General features: G+C 38.7%; 1 protein-coding gene across 6 annotated transcripts in view; it reads left to right on the forward strand.

The window, feature by feature from the left end:
• Window positions 1-23,344, forward strand: part of LOC150080831 (DNA (cytosine-5)-methyltransferase 3A-like) — a 945,959-nt gene that overhangs the window by 637,167 nt on the left and 285,448 nt on the right. For all 6 annotated transcript variants that reach the window (XR_016547435.1, XM_090382019.1, XM_090382022.1 and 3 more), the window contains one exon: window positions 10,129-10,219. Coding sequence is in view for 5 of the 6 variants with exons in the window: in XM_090382019.1 (XP_090238145.1) it covers window positions 10,129-10,219 (91 nt within the window). In the remaining variant the exon portion in view is untranslated. The remainder of the gene's footprint in view (window positions 1-10,128; window positions 10,220-23,344) is intronic.

Raw genomic sequence — 23,344 nt, forward strand, 5'->3', positions numbered from 1 at the left:
CTCTCTTCTGTGGTTTTCATATAATTAATAAATGTTTTGCAATTGGGTTGTCTTCTCCAATGGTCTGTTTCTTCTTTTGGATTTTTAGTAGTCCCTTCAGGCCGCTCTTGTGGTATTTTCTATAAGAGTGAAAATTCTGACTTCATTCATTTCACTAACCCCTCTAAGAGCCTTATAAATCTCAATCAAGTCACCTTTGAGGTGCTTGGTTGCCAAGCACTGTAACCCACATGATCGGAGGGCGACCATATAGGTCTTTGCTCATATGATCGCCCTTTTGCCAATCTCACCATTCGAGTTGCTTGTCTTTGGACCCTTTCAAGAAGATCAATGTCTTTTTTTTTTTTTTTTTCAGATGAGGTCTCCATACTTGAACACAGTATTCCAAATGTGGTCTTATAATTGACGTATACAGTGGGATTATTACCTCCATATCTCTACAGGATAATGTTCGATAAATCATCGATAGGACACCATGGGCTTTAATGACTACCTGTTTACACTGCTCAGAAAACTTCATATCTGCCCATCAATGCAGCCTACTGCTCTCAGATTTCAGGCATTATCACAAGCTTGGAACATACATCCTGACAAAGTTATTAAAGATTCAAACAGTCCAGATCCCCCATGGTATTCTATTAAACCATCCTGTGACAGTTATTTCCTAAATGGGGAAAGCACTCTCTTGGAAATATCAACATACAACAACTCCATATTGCCCACACACACAGTTATCTGCATTTTACAAAAATATATACTGATAAGGTCAAAATCTGAGAGTGGGTGGGTGCTGCAGCTGCCTTCCCTCATAAAACCTTCTCCGTATCACTTCCCAATGAATGCAGCAGCTATACAGCTGAATTGTGCACCATCAAACTTGCAATAGAAAATATTCTCCATCTGTCCATTCAAAAAAGCATGATATACACAGACTCCCAGAGTGCGCTTTTAGCTTTACAATATACTTCTCCTCATACACATCCTTTAATAAAGTTCATAAAATCCAAACTGATGCATCTCCAAGAACTCCAGTGAGCAGTCATTTTCTGCTGGATTCCAGGCCATGCTGGGATACCAAGAAACAAATGTGCTGATTATGCCTAAACATCCATCCAACAGAGAATTATCACAGTATTATATTCCGTATCTCGACTACAAAAGTAACATACGAAGAATATGTAAGGAACAATTCAATGGCAAACCCAAACGCATAATAAACTCTGCCAAATAAAACCAGAACCGCAATTATGGACCTCCAGCTTCCCTGTAAACAGAAGGGAGGAAGTAATCTTAATCAGAGTGCGAATTGGCCACAGTCAACTCACCCACCTTAAAGAGATTTGCAAGTATCCTTAAAGGCCTTTTCAGTTAAGGTGATATTTAGTTAATCACAGGTGGGGAGAGGAGTGTTTCGACTTGGAAAGTTGAAAATTCTATTCCAGAGCTTTTGGTCCACACAACATATAAATTTAGCCCATAATACATGACATGTCATAATGCATGATACGTGCCATTATATATATATATATATATATATATATATGAGTAATATGGAAAGAAAGTTAATAAATTTTATCAAGCTGTAACTAATACTTATGGACCAATGTAGTTGCTAGAGCAATTATGCATTACGATCATAATGTGTATAAAATATTTTGTATAATACATATATAATATTGAAGATAATAATATAGAAGTTAATTCAAGCAGACAATACCAAGCTGGATTTAAAGAAACGCAAGGCATATATATATATATATATAAATACACACACACACACACACACACACACACACACACACACACATACACACACATAAAACTTATCGTTGTCTACCCACAATCTAGACAACTTCAACTGGGGCCAACCACCCAGACTGAAGGCAAAAAATGACAAGGAGTTCTCTCTTTCTGTAATGATCAATATCTGCTAAGATATATAAAAATTCCAAGATTAAGTAATTTGAATCTAAACCAATTAAAGGTAGTTAAAAATTTTTTTAGAATCAAAAGAAAGATATTATAAATGTAAGCATATATTAATCATCATTGACCCGACAGAGAATGCAATTTAATAATTAAAATAAGTATTGCAAAGTAACACTGGGTGCGAGGTTAACCTGTGCAGACATTGCTCCTTAAAGCTCTTCAAACAGAGAAGTTTTTCCTGATTTATTTTCTGCTTTATTAGTTTAAATTGTCATATTAACTTATTTTCTAGAGTAGCTTTATATTCCTAGTTACGATACTTAGTTTAAAGTTTAACTTAGACAGAGATTTCGTAGATATTACTTAGTATCGGTAACGGTATCAAATCCACGTGTCACAAATTGAACGAGAGGTCTTTTAACCAAACTTAGTCGATTTATTAACCAATTGTTATATCAAATTATCTTCTATAAGTAGATTATAGACCTAGGCAGGATCCTTAGTTTAGTCTAAATTGAGATAGCGAGATTTCGAAGCTAATCAATACTTACGAGTCCGTAGAAATACCGTTCGTGAATTCCCGCCATTTTTACACGATAGCATAAGCTTAGTGTAGTATACTGCATAATATAATACTGTCAATTAATCAGTAAATCTATTAATCTTGATAAACTTTATTGTCAATTAAATTGTATTTTAACTCTATAAATATATATAACGACTTAATCGTAACAAATAATTAATACATAACTATAGTGGTACACGTGATACGGAAGTTGTATAAAGGGAACACTAGATACCGAAAAAAAAAAAAAAAAAAAAAAAAAAAAAAAAAAAATATATATATATATATAATATAACATAACTGTTTTGGGATATAACTTAAGGATTTAATTTTTGGTTTTAAATTTTATTGAATTAAATTGGAATCATGACTCTGACCAGAGCAGCAAAGCAAAAGGCTCAAGCTAATGGGAGTGCTGTGGTTCAGGGGAGAACTGAGGGGGGCAGTTGCCCTCTGAATCACAGTCTATTAAAATGCACTGTTTGCTTGATGTTTGCGGAGCAGTCGGGTACGGGACATGATACTGCCAAGGGGGATGTCTTTGTGTGTGCACGATGTAAGGAGTGCAAGGAAATCAGGCGACAACTCAGCGTTGTTATGGGCCTTTATGAGACCTTGAAGGACAGGGTGGATGCCCTCGAAGGAAATAAATTGAGGGGCCCATCAAGCTCTCAGCTGCCCACATCAAACGCCAGAGCTTGCACTTGGTCATCAGGCAACACAGGGGCAGCCCCCTAGGCAGAATGCGCTGGTCCCACAGGAACTAGTAGTTATTTTGGTGACTCTATTGTCAGGGAAACGGGGAACATACTTTGTAAAAAGGATAGGTGGAATAGGACCAGGGTATGTCTGCCAGGGGCAAAGGTTGATGACGTTGTAGAGCGGATATCATCTTTTAAGGGCACAAAGGGTGATATAGTTGTACACGTTGGCACTAATGATATTAAGAGTAGGAGACCGGCGGAATTACTTAGCAAGTACAGTCACTGTTGAAAAAAAGCCGTGAATTAGGGTTGAACTTGAAAGTGTCTGCAATTCTGCCCAGACACAATAGGAGGGAGTATATGATGAGAGCCTTGTCGATCAATTCGGCCCTGGAGGGATTGTGCAAGGCTCAAGGGGTAGAATTTTTTCAGCCTGGACTGTACTTGTTAACAGGAGAGATTGCTTCTACAGGGATGGGATACACTTAAATAGAAGGGTGCAAGAATTTTTGCTGATGCTGTCGAGGCAAGTGTTAGGTGGGTCGGAAAACTGCTAATTGGGGGGGATACAAGGACTAATAGATTAACAGTAGCCACTGGCAGAGGTGGAAGTGATTCTTGCACTGCTTCTATTCAAATGAGCAGAAGTCTGAAAACAAGATGCAGGATATTTCAGAGACTGCTGGTAGTCATTGCGTTACAAGTAAACACATGGGTTGTGTTAGGGTAGCTAAGAATAGAAACAGGTGCATGTATACCTGCGTGTACACCAATGCTAGGAGTTTGGTAAATAAATTTGATGAAATTTGAGGTATTGCTCAAAACATCAAAGGCAGATATTGTTGGGATATCAGAGACGTGGTGTCACACAGATATAAGTAATGCGGAACTGGAATTTGGGGAATACAACGTATATAGAAAGGATAGACAGGACAGGAGGGGAGGAGGGGTTATGATATTAATTAAGAAACACATAAAGTCAAAGGAAGTGAAGCCAGTTGACATCGATGGACAGGGCAGTGTCGAGTCAGTTTGGTGTGACATAAGCATAGGGAAATCAAAATTGAGAGTAGGAGTGTGCTATAGGCCTAATGACTCTGATGAGTATAATAATATATTGTACAGGGAAATAGAGTGGGCCAGTAAATCAGAGAGTCTTATAATGGGGGATTTTAATTTCCCAGATATTGACTGGAATTTGTGGGTTGGTCACTCGCACACTAGCAAGGCTTTTGTGGATTTATTGGATGATTGTTTTCTACATCAGCATGTTCGTGAGGCAACAAGAGGGAGCAATACTCTTGATCTGATTATCAGTAGTGATTCTTCATGCATTAAGAACCTGCAGATAAATGAACCACTAGGTGGCAGTGATCACAGTGTGTTGAAGTGGGATTTACTCACGGAGGTAACTACCATCAGAGGTAAAGGGAAGGGCTTTTGTTTTCGTAAAGGCGACTATGATGGTCTGAGACAGTATTTAAATTCTATACAGTGGGACCAACTGATGATGTTACCAACAGCAAACTCAAAATGGGAAGCATTCAAGGAACTAATCTTGGTGGCTACCAGGCTTTACATACCAACTAAGAAATATTGTTCAAGGTTTAGGCCTAAATGGTTGTCAGATGGACTAATGAGACATGTGGCAGAGAAGAAAAATGCATGGGATACATACAAATGAATGGGTGACATGGAAGCCTATGATAGATATAAGTTGGTCTGTAACCAAGTCACAAAGGAGATTAGGCAGGCAAAGGCAGACTACGAAAAATCCTTGGCAAAGGATGCAAAGAAAAACAGAAAGGAGTTCTTTACATACTTGAACTCGAGAAGGAAAGGGATGAATCAGATTGGTCCACTGGATATTGATGGTTCAACAGTTGAGGATCCTGCTCAGGTGGCTAACAATCTAAACGAGTATTTTGCATCTACATTCACGCATGAGGAGTTATTCAGGAAGGAGAATGATGTAGGTAAAGTAAACATTGGCAGTGAGCTGGATGATTTTGTAATAACCGAGAGGAAAGTGGAGGAGAGATTGTTTAGGATAAACATAAAAAAGGCACCTGGGGTGGATGGGATCTATCCAGTTATATTAAAGGAGGCAGCAAAGGAAGTATGCAAACCCCTAGCCATAATTATGAGAACTTCTTTGGACTCAGGGGAGGTACCCATAGACTGGAGATGTGCAAATGTAACCCCAATTCACAAAGGAGGATCAAAGGCTGACACAAGTAATTATAGAGCTGTTAGTTTAACTTCTGTTCCAGGTAAATTAATGGAGGCACTGGTTAAAGAAGCACTGCAGGATCATCTAGACAAGAATTCAGTTATAGCTCAGACGCAGCATGGTTTTGTTAAGGGCAGGTCTTGCCTGACCAATTTGATTGGATACTATGATGTAGTCACAAAAGAACTGGATGCAGGGAATAACTTTGATATTATATATTTGGATCTTAGAAAGGCTTTTGATACTGTTGCACATGGAAGACTGCTGCACAAATTGGAGCAGTGTGGCATTGGAGGCAAATTGCTGCTATGGATAAGGGGATGGTTGAGTGGCAGAAGACAGAGAGTGGTAATCAATGGACACTGCTCAACGTGGACTAATGTTATTAGTGGAGTTCCTCAAGGTTCAGTGTTGGGTCCATTGTTGTTTTCGGTGTTTATGAATGATATTGATGATGGGATATCAAGTTTAATGTCTAAGTTTGCAGATGATACAAAGGTTGGCAGGGTCGTTAAGGACACTACTGACGCTATGCTGCTGCAACAGGATCTGGAAAGGTTGAACAGATGGGCTGAGAGGTGGCAAATGAAGTTTAACATTGACAAATGTAAAGTACTACATATGGGTAACAGTAACCCCAGAGCAATGTATCAACTCTGCGGTACTACACTGACAGTGGTGGAGAATGAAAAGGACCTGGGGGTAATTGTGCAGGCAGATATGAAGTTCTCTGAGCAGTGCAGACGAGCTGCAAGAGTAGCTCATGGTGTCTTGTCAATGATATACAGGAATTTTTCTAGCAGGGATAAGGAGGTGATTATTCCCTTGTATAAGGCAATGGTTAGGCCACATCTTGAGTACTGTATACAGGTCTGGAGGCCTCATTTCAAGAAGGATGTAGAGCTGCTGGAACGGGTACAGAGAAGGGCAACAAGATTAGTAAATGGAACAAAGGGTTGCTCTTACGAAGAAAGGCTTAAGTTTTGCAAATTACAGTGTCTGGAGACTAGGCACCGGCGAGGTGATCTGATAGAGGTGTATAAGGCTTTGAATGGTTTGAGCATGCTCAATGCCAATGGGATTCTTCATCTTTCTCAGAATAATCACCTCAGAGGGCATAAATTCAAATTGAGGAAGGACGGATGTCGGATAGATGTGCGGAAATTTGCCTTTGGCCAGCGGGTGGTTGGTTGGTGGAACCGAATTCCATCACTTGTTGTTGAAGTTGATAGCCTAAACAAATTTAAAGCTCAACTGGACAGGTATTTCGAACGAACGGGGGGGTGAAATGGGAGAGGGTTTTTTTTTTTTTTTTTTTTTTTTTTGGCTGATGCTGAATAAGCTTGCTTTCTTGCATCATATGCCTCTACTAATGCTAATGCTAAGTATAAGGCACATCTACCATATCCAGGACATAATGTAGCAACTAGTCGTTATGAAATAATAAACCCTCTAGTGAGTTAATATATATATGGTGACCCCTATGTGATGGATATGGTGAAAATAAAAATAAATAATTAATCAATTAATTAAAGTTAACGCAAAGAGAAACATGCAGATAGTAAGAAGAATAAAAACTAATAGAGGAGGAATAATAGAACCTGAACTCCATAAAGGCGAAAATATAGTAGTACAGATAAGAAATAGTTTCTCCTACATCCTCGGATTACCCTAATAATTTCGGAGAAATAAGAACAAAAAGTGTAGGACAGCTTAATACAAGAGATAAGTTGTAGCTCAGGTATGCCCGGGATTGCAAACCCGTTCCTATAGTAGGACCCTGAGCTGAATTTGCATGTCAACTTAGCGTGAACTTAAGTATATACAGTGTGATTATAAAATATATACAGTGTGATTATAAAATAAAATAAATGATACATTTTAATTTGCAGGCCGGTGGGTACAATCTTTTCTAAGCCGTAAGACACCAAGAAAGCAAAATGTATCCTATGTACATAATATACATGGCTCTAAATCCGTAATTATGGTAATTATATTGAAGCAATGGGTTCAGAAAATAAATTTTTGAAATTAATTATATTTATTGCCTTCCTGAAGTGGTATTTCATGTAAGCAATAGGGAAATTATTATTTATCAACTTATTGTACAATGCTATTATGTTTGCTGCATAGGTTGTGTTTTTATTGCAAATAGAAGCAATCCTCAGGCATTGGGATAAAATGATATTAGCATGCACTGATTTCGATATATTAGATCTCCAGTTTGAAAGGCCGACTACATTGAAATTAAATGTGTCTCTTTTATTATATACATTTACATCTATATTATTATGGAATATTTCTATATGAAGATCCAGGTAATTTGCTATAGTATCAAGACTGTTAGTTCTCTGTATCCATTACAGAAACAAAGAACTTGTCATTTTTTGCCTTCAGTCTGGGTGGTTGGCCCCAGTTGAAGTCGTCTAGATTGTGGGTAGACAACGATAAGTTTTATGTGTGTGTGTGTGTATATATATATATATATATATATATTTTTTTTTTTTTTTTTTTTAATTTTTTTTATATATATTTATATGACTTGCGTTTCTTTAAATCCAGCTTGGTATTGTCTGCTTGAATTAACTTCTATATTATTATCTTCAATATTATATATTATACAAAATATTTTATATATATATAAATATAATGACACGTATACACACTATATATTTATATATATATGTTGATATATCAATATGTCCACTTTCTGCCTGAATACAATCCTCAAATCGACATCTCATATATTTCTGCATGTGCTGATTCCAGGAGTGGCATGCACAACATCCAAAATCTCCTCCTCTACTTCAGGAGTCGTAGATCTTGGTCATCCTCTGTCGGCAGCACAAGGTGTAAAGGTCCCATGTTCACAAAGATGGCGATGGATACTTTTAAACGTTTTCCTGTCTAGACATCTTCGTTCTGGGAACCTTTCGTGGTACAAACGACGAGCCTCCAGAGCATTGCCATCCGCCAAACTGTACATAAAGTGCATATCCGTTTGCTCCTGATTTGAGTATATGGTCGGAATGGAAAACCACCAGATTCTATCAGTACCTTGTGATGAAGGAAATCACCTGCGGGAAAAAGACATTCCGGTTAATAATTCCAGAACTATGTTGATATAAAATATTTTTATTGTCTGCATGTGAGGAACTCATTCCTGAAGTTATGCCGTGTATTTTTGAGACACCCTGTATATATATATCTACACACACACACACACACACACACACACACACACACACACACACACACACACACACACACACACACACACACACACACACACACACACACAGGGTGATTCACTACCAGTGTGACAAACTTGCAGGAGGTGTAGGGGGCACAAGGACGAATCGGAATCACATAGCATTGCAGGGTCCGAAATGCCTTCGTCATGCGGTAGACGTTGAACGGGAGGTCGCGTGAACAGCGATCCCGCTGGAAGTCAGCATTTGCAAACCGTTTCTGTTGAAGAAACCAAGTAGCAAAAGTCCTCTGGAGTGGATAATCCGCAGGCTCCAACGATTGGACGCGTTGCAGATGGTATGAACTCGTTTGGTTTGTTGACAGTATCCTCCATACAGTGGATTGGGAAATACTCAATCGTTGGCCTATCGCTTGAGTACTCATACTCGGATTGCCTTCTGCAAGACGTAGGACATTCTCCTCATTGTCTGGCGTCCTCATCGTTCACTCTCGATTCATGGTACCTCTCGTGAAACAACCAGTCTCACGTAACCTTCTGTGCACGCGTGCGAAAATCATATGATGAGGAGCGCACCTGTGCGGGAAACGTTCCTGGTACAAGCGCAGAGCGGCATGCCCGTTACAGTCGACAGCTCCATATGCGAGGTGCATGGTTCGCAAATGCTGACTTCCAGCGGGATCGCTGTTCACGCGACCTCCCGTTCGAAGTCCTCTACCGCATGACGAAGGCATTTCGGACCCTGCAATGCTATGTGATTCCGATTCGTCTTTGTGCCCCCTACACCTCCTGCAAGTTTGTTGCACTGGTAGTGAATCACCCTGTATATACGACAAAGTTTAACTAGCATACTGTGGGAATTAATGCACCATGACCAAATTAGCCAATGCACCAAAATCCCCCAAGTCACATATCAATTATAACAGGAAATCAGCTTTGACTGAAGAGTTGGGTAAATGAATCAGGTAACGTATAAACACTGTTCTCTCTCAGTAATCTTTACAAACAAGCTACTGGAATATCTATTACCAGTTCTGAGAAACTTGGCCAATTTTATCTATGTAAAACTCAGTCACATCTTTGATATTGTAGTATTTAAAGTTAATTTTTTTGAGATTTTTTCTGCATTCTGACCAGACAGATTTTATTAATTTAGAATTTGGAGATATAATTTGCACAGTTGCATGTGTTGAAAACTACCTATCATTTCTTTACTGTGATGTTGCTGACCCATTAAGGAACTATATTTCTCCTTAATGTCATATATGCTAGACTTAGGCTGTTGATTTTGCAAGCTGGCTTTATGGACTTTAGATTGAAGTTTTTGCTTATCCAATAGATATAGCTATGGACTTGGTGTTTAAAATGTAGAGAGTTGCAACTGATAATATTATAGACCTGATCTTGACGAAATCCTGGATTTATTTTTTGGTTTTGGATTTAAACCTAACTTTATTTATAATTTTTTTTTTTTTTTTTTTGGTAGGTGGCCAAATTGTGTCCTATAGATCTGGTCATTGGTGGATCTCCCTGTAACGATTTATCTCTTGTAAATCCTGCAAGGAAAGGATTATATGGTAAGTTTATACTATTTTGATTTGTATCTTTTACCAAGGAATAAATGTTTTTTTTTTTTTTTTTTTTTTAAATATACAACTTGATAATTCGCAATGAAAAGTAATTGATCTGAATTACTTTTCATTAGCTCATTAAGTGGCAGTCTGAATGTGAAATTTACTCGGAAGACAAGTTTTTATGATATTTTAATGATAAGTTGAGCCACCTTTATAAACATTAAGAGATAAAACATATTTGACATTAATTAGAGAGTAAGGACGGTTGGTTTAAACATTCATTGATTTCAAAAAACAGAAACAGGACGTTATCCATAAATATTCCTGTACATTATGTTTCTACCACTATAATTGGAAATAGTAGGCACATTACAGTAAAGGTTTACCTCTACTTCCCCCCCCCCCACACACACACACATACAAAATGGAGAGATCTAATTTCAGGATTTAGTTACTTTAGTTGCTGTATGAGACTGCTTGTTTCTTAATATTAAATGAATTAGTATTATTAGTACAGGTACCGGACCATTTATATGGCTGTTTCGAATCTGACAGGATTTTTTTTGATAATATGCAGGTGTGGAATATAGCAAGCGTGAATCATAGCAATCAATCGCACATCAGTTTCAGTTGACAGCTGCTGTGTACACTTGCCCCTCTACATTTATGTGATTATTTGTCCAAATCTTTTGTAATTCATCTGGGTGGTTCAACAGATTTAAACAAAGGCACAGCATTTGCAAGCTGAAGGTTTGTGGAGAAAAGGCTTCAGCAGACCACAATGCTGCAGAGGCATATTTAGATGAATTTCCCAAGCTGGTTTGTGATGACAGACTGTCAACTGAAAAGGCATACAATGCAGATGAAACTTCTTTATTCTAGCGTTACATACCAAGGAAATCATTGTTATTGTTGTTGTTATTTGGTTTTTAGGAGCATTAGCAACTAAGGCCATATTGCTCCGGAATATGCGGTGGTCATTCTCTGACCTTTCCGCATCCTCCATATTTGGTGGTGACGGGCTCGAACCCTGGTCTAATCAAGAAACGTGCACTATGCACTGCTTCTCCTTCCCACCTGGCTACGGAGGCGCCCTAAAGGAAATCGTATGTAACACCGGATGAGTCAGCACCAGCAGAGCGTAAGGATTCCAGGGAACAACTTACGATTCTTGCGTGTTCCAATGCAGCTGGCACCCACAAGTGTAAATCACTCACTGTTGGGAAAAGTCAGAATCCTAGGGCATTTAAGGGAGTCAGGATGTTTCCTGTGATTTATAAGGCAAATAAACGAGCTTCGATTGCAACACAGATTTTCACCAATTGGTTTCTAAAGAACTTTGTGAATGACGCCAGGGCTCATTGTAAATCTGTAGACTACCTGATGACCGCAAAATAATAATTTAGTGCTTAATAATTGTTCTGCACACCCTCCTGCTGACGTTCTAGTCAAGGACAATGTACGTGTCTTACTTGCATCGCAATTGTGCTTTGCTAATTCAGCCTTTAGACCAGGGGATTCTTCACGTGTTCAAGTGCAGGTACAGGAATGTATTTCTGCGGAAAATGCTAGACACTTGCAACAACGGTACAAGGATAAAAGAATTTCAGAAAGCATTTAATGTCAAAAGACGCACTTTGGAGTGCAGCAAAGTCCTGGGACAATGTACCTAAGGATACATTGATAAACAAAGGCAGATATTGTTGGGATATCAGAGACATGGTGTCACACAGATATAAGGAATGCAAAACTGGAATTTGGGGAGTACAATGTGTACAGGAAGGATAGGAAGGGAGGAGGGGTTATGCTATTAGTTAAGAAACATATAAAATCCAAGGAAGTGAAGCCAGTCGACATCACTCGACAGTGTGGTGTTGAATCAGTTTGGTGTGACATAAGCATTATTATCATTATTAGTCATATGGTGCAAAGAAGCCTGAGGCTTATGCTGCACCAGCCAAAACAAATTCCTGAGCTACCCTGAGAGAGAGAGAGAGAGAGAGAGAGAGAGAGAGAGAGAGAGAGAGAGAGAGAGAGGAATCACCAAGAAAGAGAATGATGATGATACCCAGCACAGGACCCTGGGTTTGCCAAGCCCATACTCACCAGATTAACAGTTGCACCATTTTCAAACTTTTGCATTTGCTCATCATTTTCGTGATTTCTAAACAAAAAAAAAAAAATAGTTACTATTAAAAAAAAAAATTCTGACATCCCCAGCATAACTTTTGAATATCCACTACCAATTCCTTAAATGCCAATCTCCAGTGGGGCAAAGACAAATTAGTTGATTTGGATCCTTCTAAAACTCAGTCTTGCCTTATGTCTTGCAAAAAAGGATTCTTCTGCTCCTATGCTTATCTTTGGTGACACTCCGATTTCTAGACAAAATGATGTATCTCTTTTCGGGGATTACCCTGACTTCTACTCTCTCTTGGCACAAGCACATAACAAATATTGCTTCCTCTGCATAAAAAAAAAAAAGCGCCTCCGTAGCCAGGTGGGAAGGAGCAGCAGCAGTGCATAGCACAAGCTTCTTGATTAGACTGGGGTTCGAGCCCATCACCACCAAATACGGGGGATGCGGAAAGGTCAGGGAATAACCACCGAATATCCTGGAGCAGTATGGCCTTAGTTGCTAATGCTCCTAAACCAAATAACAAACAATAACAAATAACAAGCATCTAAAAAACTTGGTTTTCTCTTTCGCTTTTGGCATTACTTTTCTTCCAAACAGCTGTTCACTCTGTACAAATCGCAAATCTGCCCTACCATGGAATATTGTTCCCACATCTGGGGCAGTGCTTCCAAAACCTCTCTCAGCCTTCTAGATTCCATTCAGAAGAGGGCAGTTAGGTTAATTAATGACTCCTCTTTAACAGAGCCTCTCCACTCACTGTCTCATAGATGGACTGTTTCTGCTGCATGCCTTTTCTACAGATAGTTCCATGGGCACTGTTCTTCTGAATTGGCTTCTATAATTCCCGCTCTCTCTTTCAAAACAGTCCGAACATGTGCTGCCATCAGCCAACATCCGTTTATTGTCCTACTTCAAACTCAGAACCAACTTTTCATCTTCCTCGTTTATTTATTCAACTGCCGTTTTTTGGAACAAATTTCCTTCATACATATTTCCTGAAAATTACAGTCTTCAGAAGTTCAAATCTAATTTTAACAAATATCTTCTTTCATCTTTTCAACCTCCAACTCAAGCACGGTACTAAGTACTATAGGTTCTAATACCTGTCATGTTTGGGGTTTTCATAAAAAAAAATTAACAAGGGCACATAATGCAAGAAGGCAAACTTATATAGCATCAGCCAAAAAAAAAAAAACCTTATTTCACCCATCCACTTGCTCCAAATGTTTGTCTAGTTCTACCTTGAATCTATTTAAACTATCAACTTCTACATCAAAAGATGGAAGTTTGTTCCAGCAATCAACAACCCGCTGCCTAAAAGCAAACTTTCACTTATCCATCCTACAACTGTCCTTCCTCAATTTGAATTTTTGCCCTCTCAGGTGATTATTCTGAGAAAGAGGAAGAATCCCATCAGCGTTGAGCATGCTCAAACCATTTAACACTTAATAAACCTCAATCTGATCACCTCGCAGGTGCCTGGTCTCCAGACCAGGCACCCGCAAAGTGATCTGATTGAGCAACCCTTTGTTCCATTCACTAATCTTGTTGCCCTTGTCTGTACTCGTTCCAACAGATCTACATCCTTCTTAAAATGAGGTCTCCAGACATGTATACAGTGCTCAAGGTGTGGCCTGACCATTGCCTTATACAATGAGATAATCACTTCCTTATCCCTGATATAAAAATTCCTGTATATCATTGACAAGACACCATGAGCACACCATGACAGTGGTAGAGAGTCACACCTTTTGACTCTCTACCACTGTCAGTGTAGTTCCACACAATTGATACGTTACTCTGGGGTTACGGCTTCCCATATGCAGTACTTTACATATATCAATGTTAAACTTCAGTTGCCACCTCTCAGCCCATCTTCTCAACTTTTCTAGATCTGTTGCAGCAGCATACTGTCATTAGTGTCATTATCAACCTTGCCGATCTTTGTATCGTTTGCAAACTTGGATATTAATCCTGATGTACCATCATCGATACCATTAATGAATACAGAAAAGAACAATGGACCCAACACTGAACCCTGGGGAACTCCACTAATAACATTAGTCCACAAAGAGCAGTGTCTATTGATTACCACTCTCTGTCCATTGATTACCACTCTCTGACTTCCCATTCAACCATCCCTTTATCCATAGCAGCAATTTGCCTCCAATGCCACACTGCTCCAATTTGTGCAGCAGTCTTCCATGTGTAACAATATCAAAAGCTTTTCTTCGATCCAAATATATGATATCAAAATTATTCTTTGCATCCAGTTCCTTTGTGACTTATGTTTATCTTCAAAAATTTCTCCTCCACTTTGCTATCAATTATTACAAAATCATTTAGCTCCCTTCCAGAGTTTGATAATCTTCTGGCGTTCCCCTCCCTGAATAACTCCTCATGACCTCCATTTAGGCCTAAATCTTGAATGTAGATGCAAAATACTCAATTGGTTTGTTAGCTACCTGAGCAGGATCATCAACAGTTGAACCATCAATATCAAGTGGACCAATCTGATTCATCCCCTTCATTCTAGAATTTAGATAAGTAAAGGACTCTTTGCTGTTTTTCTTTGCATCCTTTGCCAAAGATTTCTCGTAATCTGCCTTTGCCTGCCTAACCTCCTTTGTGACTTGGTTACAGACCAGCTTATATCTATCATAAGCTTCTGTGTCACCTGTTAATTTATATGTATACCATGCATATTTCTTCTCTGCCACATGTCTAATTAGTTCATCTGACATCCATTTAGGCCTAAATCTTGAACAATATTTCTTAGTTGGTATGAAAAGCCTAGTAGCTTCCAAGATTAATTCTTTGAATGCTTCCCATTTTGAATTTGCTGTTGGTAACATCATCAGTTGGTTCTACCGTATAGAATTTAAATACTGTCTCAGACCACTGTAGTCACCTTTATGAAAGCAAAAAACCTTCCCATTAGCATTAGTAGAGGCATTTGATGCAAGAAAGCAAGCTTATGCAGCGTCAGCCAAAAAAAAAAAAAAAAAACCCACTTCCACTTCACCCCTCTGTTCGTTCAAAATACCTGTCCAGCTGAGCCTTAAACTTATTTAGGCTATCAACCTCCACGACAAGGGATGGAAGTCTGTTCCACCAACCAACCACCCGCTGGCTAAAGGCAAATTTCCGCACGTCTATTCTACATCTGTCTTTCCTCAATTTGAATTTATGCCCTCTCAGGTGATTATTCTGAGCTAGAGGAAGAATCCCATCAGCATTGAGCATGCTCAAACCATTCAAGGCTTTATACACCTCTATCAGATCACCTCGCTGGTGCCTAGTCTCCAGACACTGTAATTTGCAAAACTTAAGCCTTTCTTCGTAAGAGCACCCCTTTGTTCCATTCACTAATCTTGTTGCCCTTCTCTGTACTCATTCCAGCAGCTCTACATCCTTCTTGAAATGAGGCCTCCACACCTGAATACAGTACTCTAGGTGTGGCCTGACCATTGCCTTATACAAGGGAATAATCACCTCCTTATCCCTGCTGGAAAAATTCCTGTATATCATTGACAATACTCCATGAGCTACTCTTGCAGCCCGTCTGCACTGCTCAGAGAACTTCATATCTGCCTGCACAACCACCCCCAAGTCCCTTTCATTCTCTACCACTGTCAGTGTAGTACCACAGAGTTGATACGTTGCTCTGGGGTTGCTGTTTCCCATGTGTAGTACTTTACATTTGTCAATGTTAAACTTCATTTGCCACCTCTCAGCCCATCTACTCAACCTTTCCAGATCCTGATGCAGCAGCATAGTGTCAGTAGTGTCCTTGACAACCCTGCCTACCTTTGTATCGTCTGCAAACTTTGACATTAAGCTTGATATACCATCATCAATATCATTTATAAATACAGAAAACAATAATGGACCCAACACTGAGCCCTGAGGGACTCCACTGATAACATTAGTCCACGATGAACAGTGTCCATTGATTACCACTCTCTGTCTTCTCCCCCTCAACCACCCCTTTATCCATAGCAGCAATTTGCCTCCAATGTCACACTGCTCCAATTTGTGTAGCAGTCTTCCATGTGCAACAGTATCAAAAGCCTTTCTAAGATCCAAGTATATAATATCAAAGCTATTCCCTGCATCCAGTTCTTTTGTGACTGCATCATAGTATCCAATCAAATTGGTCAGGCAAGACTTCCCCTTAACAAAACCATGCTCTGTCCGAGCTATAACTGAAGTCTTGTCTAAATGATCCTGCAGTGCTTCTTTAACCAGTGCCTCCATTAATTTTCCTGGAACAGAAGTTAAGCTCACAGGTCTATAATTACTTGTGTCAGCCTTTGATCCTCCTTTGTGAATTGGGGTCACATTTGCACATTTCCAGTCTATGGGTACCTCCCCTGAGTCCAAGGAAGCTCTCATAATTATGGCTAAGGGTTTGCTTACTTCCTTTGCTGCCTCCTTTAATATAACTGGATAGATCCCATCCACCCCGGGTGCCTTTCTTGTGTGTATCTTCAACAATTTCTCCTCCACTTTACTCCCAGTTATTTCAAGATTCTGTAGCTTACTGCTAGAGGTGAATAGACCTCTGGCATTCCCCTCGCTGAATAACTCCTCATGTGTGAATGTCGATGCAAAATATTCATTTAGTTTGTTAGCTACCTGAGCAGGATCATCAACAGTTGACCCATCAATATCAAGTGAACCAATCTGATTCATCCCCTTCCTTCTAGAGTTTACATAACTAAAGAACTCTTTGCTGTTTTTCTTCGCATCCCTTGCCAAGGATTTCTCGTAATCTGCCTTCGCCTGCCTAACCTCCTTTGTAACTTGGTTGCATATCAACTTGTATCTATCATAGGCTTCTGTGTCATGTGTTAATTTGTAAGTATCCCATGCATTTTTCTTCTCTGCCATATGCCTCATTAATTCATCTGACATCCATTTTGGCCTAAACCTTGAACAATATTTCTTAGTTGGTATGTAAAGCCTAGTAGTTTCCAAGATAAGTTCTTTGAATGCTTCCCATTTTGAATTTGCTGTTGGTAACATCATCAGTTGATTCCACTGTATAGAATTTAAATACTGTCTCAGTCCATCGTAGTCGCCTTTACGGAAGCAATAACCCTTCCCTTTACCCCTAATGGTAGTTACCTCTTTGAGTAAATCCCACTTCAGCACACTGTGATCACTGCCACCTAGTGGTTCATTTATCTGCAGATTCTTAATGCATGAAGAATCACTGCTGATAATCAAATCAAGAGTATTACTCCCTCTAGTTGCCTCCCGAACATGCTGATGTAGAAAACAATCATCCAATAAATCCACAAAAGCCCTGATAGTGTGTGAGTGACCAGCCCCCAAATTCCACTCAATATCTGGGAAATTAAAATCTCCCATTATAAGACTCTCTGATTTACTGGCCCACTCTATTTCCCTGTACAGTTTCTTATTATATTCATCAGAGTCATTAGGCCTATAGCGCACTCCTACTCTCAATTTTGATCTCCCAATGCTTATGTCACACCAAACTGACTCAACACTGCACTGTCCAGTGATGTCGACTGGCTTCACTTCCTTGGTTTTTATGTATTTCTTAACTAATAGCATAACCCCCTCCCCCCTTTCCTATCCTGTCTATCCTTTCTGTGGACGTTGTACTCCCCAAATTGCAGTTCTGCATCCGTTATATCTGTGTGACACCACGTCTCTGATATCCCAACAATATCTGCCTTTGATGTTTTGAGCAATACCTCAAATTCATCAAATTTATTTACTGAACTCCTAGCATTGGTGTACACGCAAGTATACCTGCACCTGTTTCTATTCTTAGCTACCCTAACACAACCCATTTGTTTACTTGTACCGCAATTGCTCCCAGCAGTCTCTGAAATATCATGCATCTTGTTTTTCAGGCTTCTGCTCATTCTAATAGAAGCAGTGCAAGAATCTCTTTCACCTCTGCCAGTGGCTACTGTCAATCTATTGGTCTTTGTCTCCCCCAAGCTAGCAGTTTTCGAACCCACCTAACACTGCCTCGATAGCATCAGCAAATATTCTTGCACTCTTTCTATTTAAGTGTATCCCATCCCTGTAGAAGCAATCTCTCTACTGGGATGGGATACACTTGGGATATGGTAGTTACCTCTTTAAGTAAATCCCCCCTTCACACACTCTGATCACTGCCACCTAGTGGTTCCTTTATCTGCAGATTCTTAATGCATGAAGAATCACTACTGATAATCAGATCAAGAGTATACTGTACAAATTGGAGCAGAATGTTATTAAGGGTAAGTTGCTACAATGGATAAAATGATGGTTGAGTGGGAGAAGACAGAGGGTAGTAATCAATGGGTGCTGCTCTTCGTGGACTAATGTTATTAGTGGAGTCCCACAGGGTTCGGTGTTGGGTCCAGTGTTGTTTTGTTTATTTATCAATGATATACTGATGAAGGTATATCAGGCTTAGCATCAAAGTTTACAGATGACACAAAGGTTGGCAGGGTTGTTAGTGACAGTAATGGCAGTGTGTTACTGCAACAGGATCTAGAAAATTTGAGCGGATGGGCTGAGAAGTGGCAACTGATTTTTAACATTGAAAAATGCAAAGTACTGCATATGAGTAGAAGTAACTCCAGAGAAACGTACCAACTGTGTGGTACAACACTTAAGGTCGTAGAAAATGAAAAAGACCTGGAAGCAATTATGCAGTCAGATGTGAAGTTTTCTGAGCAATGCAGACAGGCTGCCAGAGCAGGTCATGGGGTGTTGTCAATTATATACAGGAATTTTGCTAGCATGGAAAAGGAGGTGATTGTCCCTCTGTATAAGGCAATGGTCAGGCCATGCCTTGAGTACTGCGTGCATGTCTGGAGGCCTTATTTTAGGAAGGATGTTGATTTCCTTGAGCATGTACAGAGAAGGGCAACAAGATTGGTGAGGGGAATGAAGGGATCCTCTTACCAGGAGAGGCGTAAGTTCTGCAAATTGTAGCAGCTTGAGACTAGGCACCTGCGAGGTGATCTGATTGGGTGTATAAGGCCTTGAATGGGTTGAGCATGCTGGGGGGTTCTTCCACTTGTTCAGATTACAAATCTAAGGGGGCATAAATTGAAATTGAGGAAGGACAAATGTAGAATAGATGTGTGGAAATTTGCCTTTAGCCAGCGGGTGGTTAATTGCTGGAACAAACTTCCATCTGTCGTTGTGGAAGTTGATAGGTTAAATAAATTTAAGGAGGAACTGGACAAATATTTAGAGGGGATTGTTTTGTAAATTTTTTTTTTGGCTGATGCTGCATAAGCTCTTACACTTGCTTTCCTGCATCACATGCCACTACTACTACTACTACTACTCCCTCTAGTTGCCTCCTGAATATGCTGGTGTAGAAAACAATTATCCAATAAATCCACAAAAGCCTTACTAGTGTGTGTGAATGACCAACCTACAAATTCCAGTGACTCTACTAAAAGATATAACTATTGTCAAAGATAAATGGGAGTGATTTTGCTTTAAGGATTAAAGGTGAATATATTGGCCTCATTTTATAAATTCTGACCATTGGGACCAGTTTGTAGCTAGTAACGTCAACTGTTAATGTTACTAGCTGCAAATTCTAAATGAGAAGCAACCAGCGGAGTAATTGTAGAAGCTACTAAGATTTTTATATCAATTAAGAGAAATTGTTCTAAGCTGATCTAAATGGATGTCAGATGAACTGATGCGAATAGTAGCAAAGAAGAAAAATACATGGGATGTGTATAGATCGTGGGTTCCCAATTTGTGTTCTGCGGAACCCTATAACATTTGGTGCACCCCAAATGTTATCCGCCGATAACATTTGGGGTTCAGCGATAAAATTCGTTTTTGAGCTCTAATTAATAGTTTATATATGTATGAAAAATTTATTTAAATAAAGAGTCAAAAATTATTAATATTTCATAGGGAGAAGGGACCTGCACACAAACTGTGTACGGCTTGCATTTGTGGAAAATAAAATACAGTTAATCTAATGAATCGAATACTTGCATTCGATTCTCCCACCACTAGTTGTGTCATATCCCCCTGATGAAATCATCTGTAGTGAGGTGGGGTGCAGCAGTACAGTGTACGAGCGGGTGTATCAGTCATAGGTCGGTGGTGTTTTGCACTACAATCATTTTGTGATGTCTTATGTACTTTTCATATAATAATAAACTGGGCATCATATTAATTTATAATATTATGATTGTGTATACCTCAGATTAAAATATGAATCATTGTTTGAGAGAAGGAGTTTTAAAAAAAAGTGTAGCAAGCAGTTCACATGTTTCTAGTGACAAGGATACTGGTAAAGTGGATACTGACGAAATTACAGATCAAGGCACTAGCATTACTTGTGTAGTAGATGAATCGAGGAAAAAGAAGTGTTGTTTTCACTACTAAAACATCGCTAAGTCATAAAAAACCTAAATACAACTGAAGTCATTTATTACTCTGATTCACGACCACAGGAAATCCCGAGACCCCTGATGCGTTATGTATATTATGCAATAATATCTTATCAATATCTTATAATATCTTAGTTTGTTAGCACCAGCTAAATTGTGCAGACATTTTGAAACGAATCATTCAGAATATAAAAATTGAAGATGTCAAATTTTTGAAAGAAAACTTGAGTCTGTTGACAAAATGAAACATTTTTTTTCAAAAATGTTGTCGGATAACTAAAGGGCAACAATGGCTTCCTAGAAAGTAAGCTACTGTATAGCGCTTGCCATTTTATGAAGCGCATACAAATTCTGAAACTCCTACCATGCATCAAAGATGTTGTTCAATGTATGTCCGGTGAGAAATCCTGTCAACAAATTGATAAAATTTTTTTCTCAAATAAACATTTTCACACAGAATTCATGATATGGTTGAGGATATTGGGCAAGAACTTATTTTAAGACTTCAGTCATGTAATGAGTACTCTGGCACCCCCCCCCCCATCCAACCCGCAACCCATGCACAATACTAAGTACTATAGGTTTTGATACCTTTCGTGTTTGAGGTTTTCAGTTAAAAAAAAAAAAAACTCTTTACAATTAGATGAGACAACGGATGTTGCAAACCTATCAATTTTATTAGTTTTGGTTTGTTATTACTACAATAATTCTATTGAAGAAGACATGTTACTCTGTGAAAATTTACAAACCAATACAACAGGAGAAATGATATTTAAATGTATTGCGATTTTATGAAGACTCATGGAATAAGTTGGGAGAAATGTGTCGATGTATGTAGCGATGGTGTGGAGTATGTATGTAGTGATGGCTGTCATGTGGCAGAGTTCTTGTCAGATTGTTAGAATTACGAGAAGAGCTCGCCATATTCTTACACAATGGCAGATTTCTATTAGCAGATCGCTTTTGAAACATTTTGTCTTTGAGTCAAATTGCTTATCTGGCTGATATATTCACAAAATTTAATGATGTTTCTCTCTCCCTTCCAGGAAAACATGTAAATATTTTCAACAGAAAAGATAAATTAAGATCATTATTATGAAAGTTACAATACTGGGCCATGGTTATTGAAAAAAATAATATGGATCCATTTCCAACTTTAAATGACTTTTTACAGGAATCGAACTGTGAAATTGACGAAGAAATTCAAAAAGAAATTATTTCTCATCTAAAATCAATAACTGTGGCATTAAATGAATACTTTCCTCTACTAAAAGATGACAATAACTATTGGGTTTTCAATCCTTTCAATATTAAAGAAAAACCAGAGGAACTGTCTACTTCAGAATTTGAAAATCTCATCGACGCGACATCAAACATCCAAATAAAAGTTAAATTTAATGAAGTTTCATTAAACGAGTTTTGGTGTGACTTAAAAGAAGACTATCCAAATTTATTCAAAAAGGCAATTCGTTGTTTGTTGCCGTTTAGTACCACATGTTTGTGTGAAAGCGGATTTTCGCTCTACACTGCGACAAAAACAAAATACAGAATTAAGTTGGATGCCACTCCTGATATTAGAATTCAGCTGTCCATAATTAAACCAAATTTTGAAAGAATATTGAAAGAAGAGAAGACGTTTAGTCCTTCACATTAATTACCAGTTTCAGTTAATAATATTTGCTTTTCCATTATTAATCTGTTTTTTTGTATTTTCAATAAATTATTTTTGATTTGTTGTTTTCTTTATTATCAGTAAAAATTGTCAGGGTTCCAAAATTTTGCTAAGGCAGATTATAGTTGTTGGCTAAGACCGCAAAGAAAAACAGCAACATTCTTTGCTAATGTTAACACCAGAAGGAAAGATATGAATCACATTGGCCACTGGATATGAATGACATAACTGTTAGATAATCCTGTTTATAAATATACAGTATTTTCAGTTAGTATTCAGTTTACTTACAAACTGGATACTACTGGATAAATATTTTAAATCCATATTCACGTGTGAAGTTTTTAGGGATGGTGACATCCCTAAAAACTTCACATCAAATTTTTATATCAAATTCTAAAATGATTTTGATAATTCATCAAATTCTAAACGATTTTGTGATAACTGAGAGGAAAGCAGAAAAGAAATTGTTGAGGTGAAATGTAAGGTACATTTGTGAGGTTAAATATGGTACCTGGGGCAGATGGGATTTACTCATTTATATTAAGATGGATGGCAGAAGGGGTAAGCAAACTTTTAGCCTTAATTATAGGCCATCCTTGGAGTCTGGGTAGGTTAATACAATTGGAGATGTGTAAATGTCTCCCCAACTTATGATTTTTTTTTTTTTTTTTTGGTTGTTGTTGGCGCATCGGCTTCTGTGGCCATAGTGCACCTCCCAAGGTTTTTGCAGTACTTTGCTCCAAGCCCGAGGCGGGAATCGAACCCGCGACCTTTGGGTTGCCAGACAGGCACTTTACCCACCTGGCTAGCCCGGTCGGCTCCCCAACTTATGAAGGGTAGTAAGTTGACTGTAAGCTTGAATTCTGTTTCAGGGAAAATGGAATCACCTGTTGAAGATGTAATTCAGA

Source organism: Mastigoproctus giganteus, chromosome 9, assembly GCF_048544385.1.
Source record: "Mastigoproctus giganteus isolate SK-2022 chromosome 9, ASM4854438v1, whole genome shotgun sequence".
NCBI classification, from domain to species: domain Eukaryota; kingdom Metazoa; phylum Arthropoda; class Arachnida; order Uropygi; family Thelyphonidae; genus Mastigoproctus; species Mastigoproctus giganteus.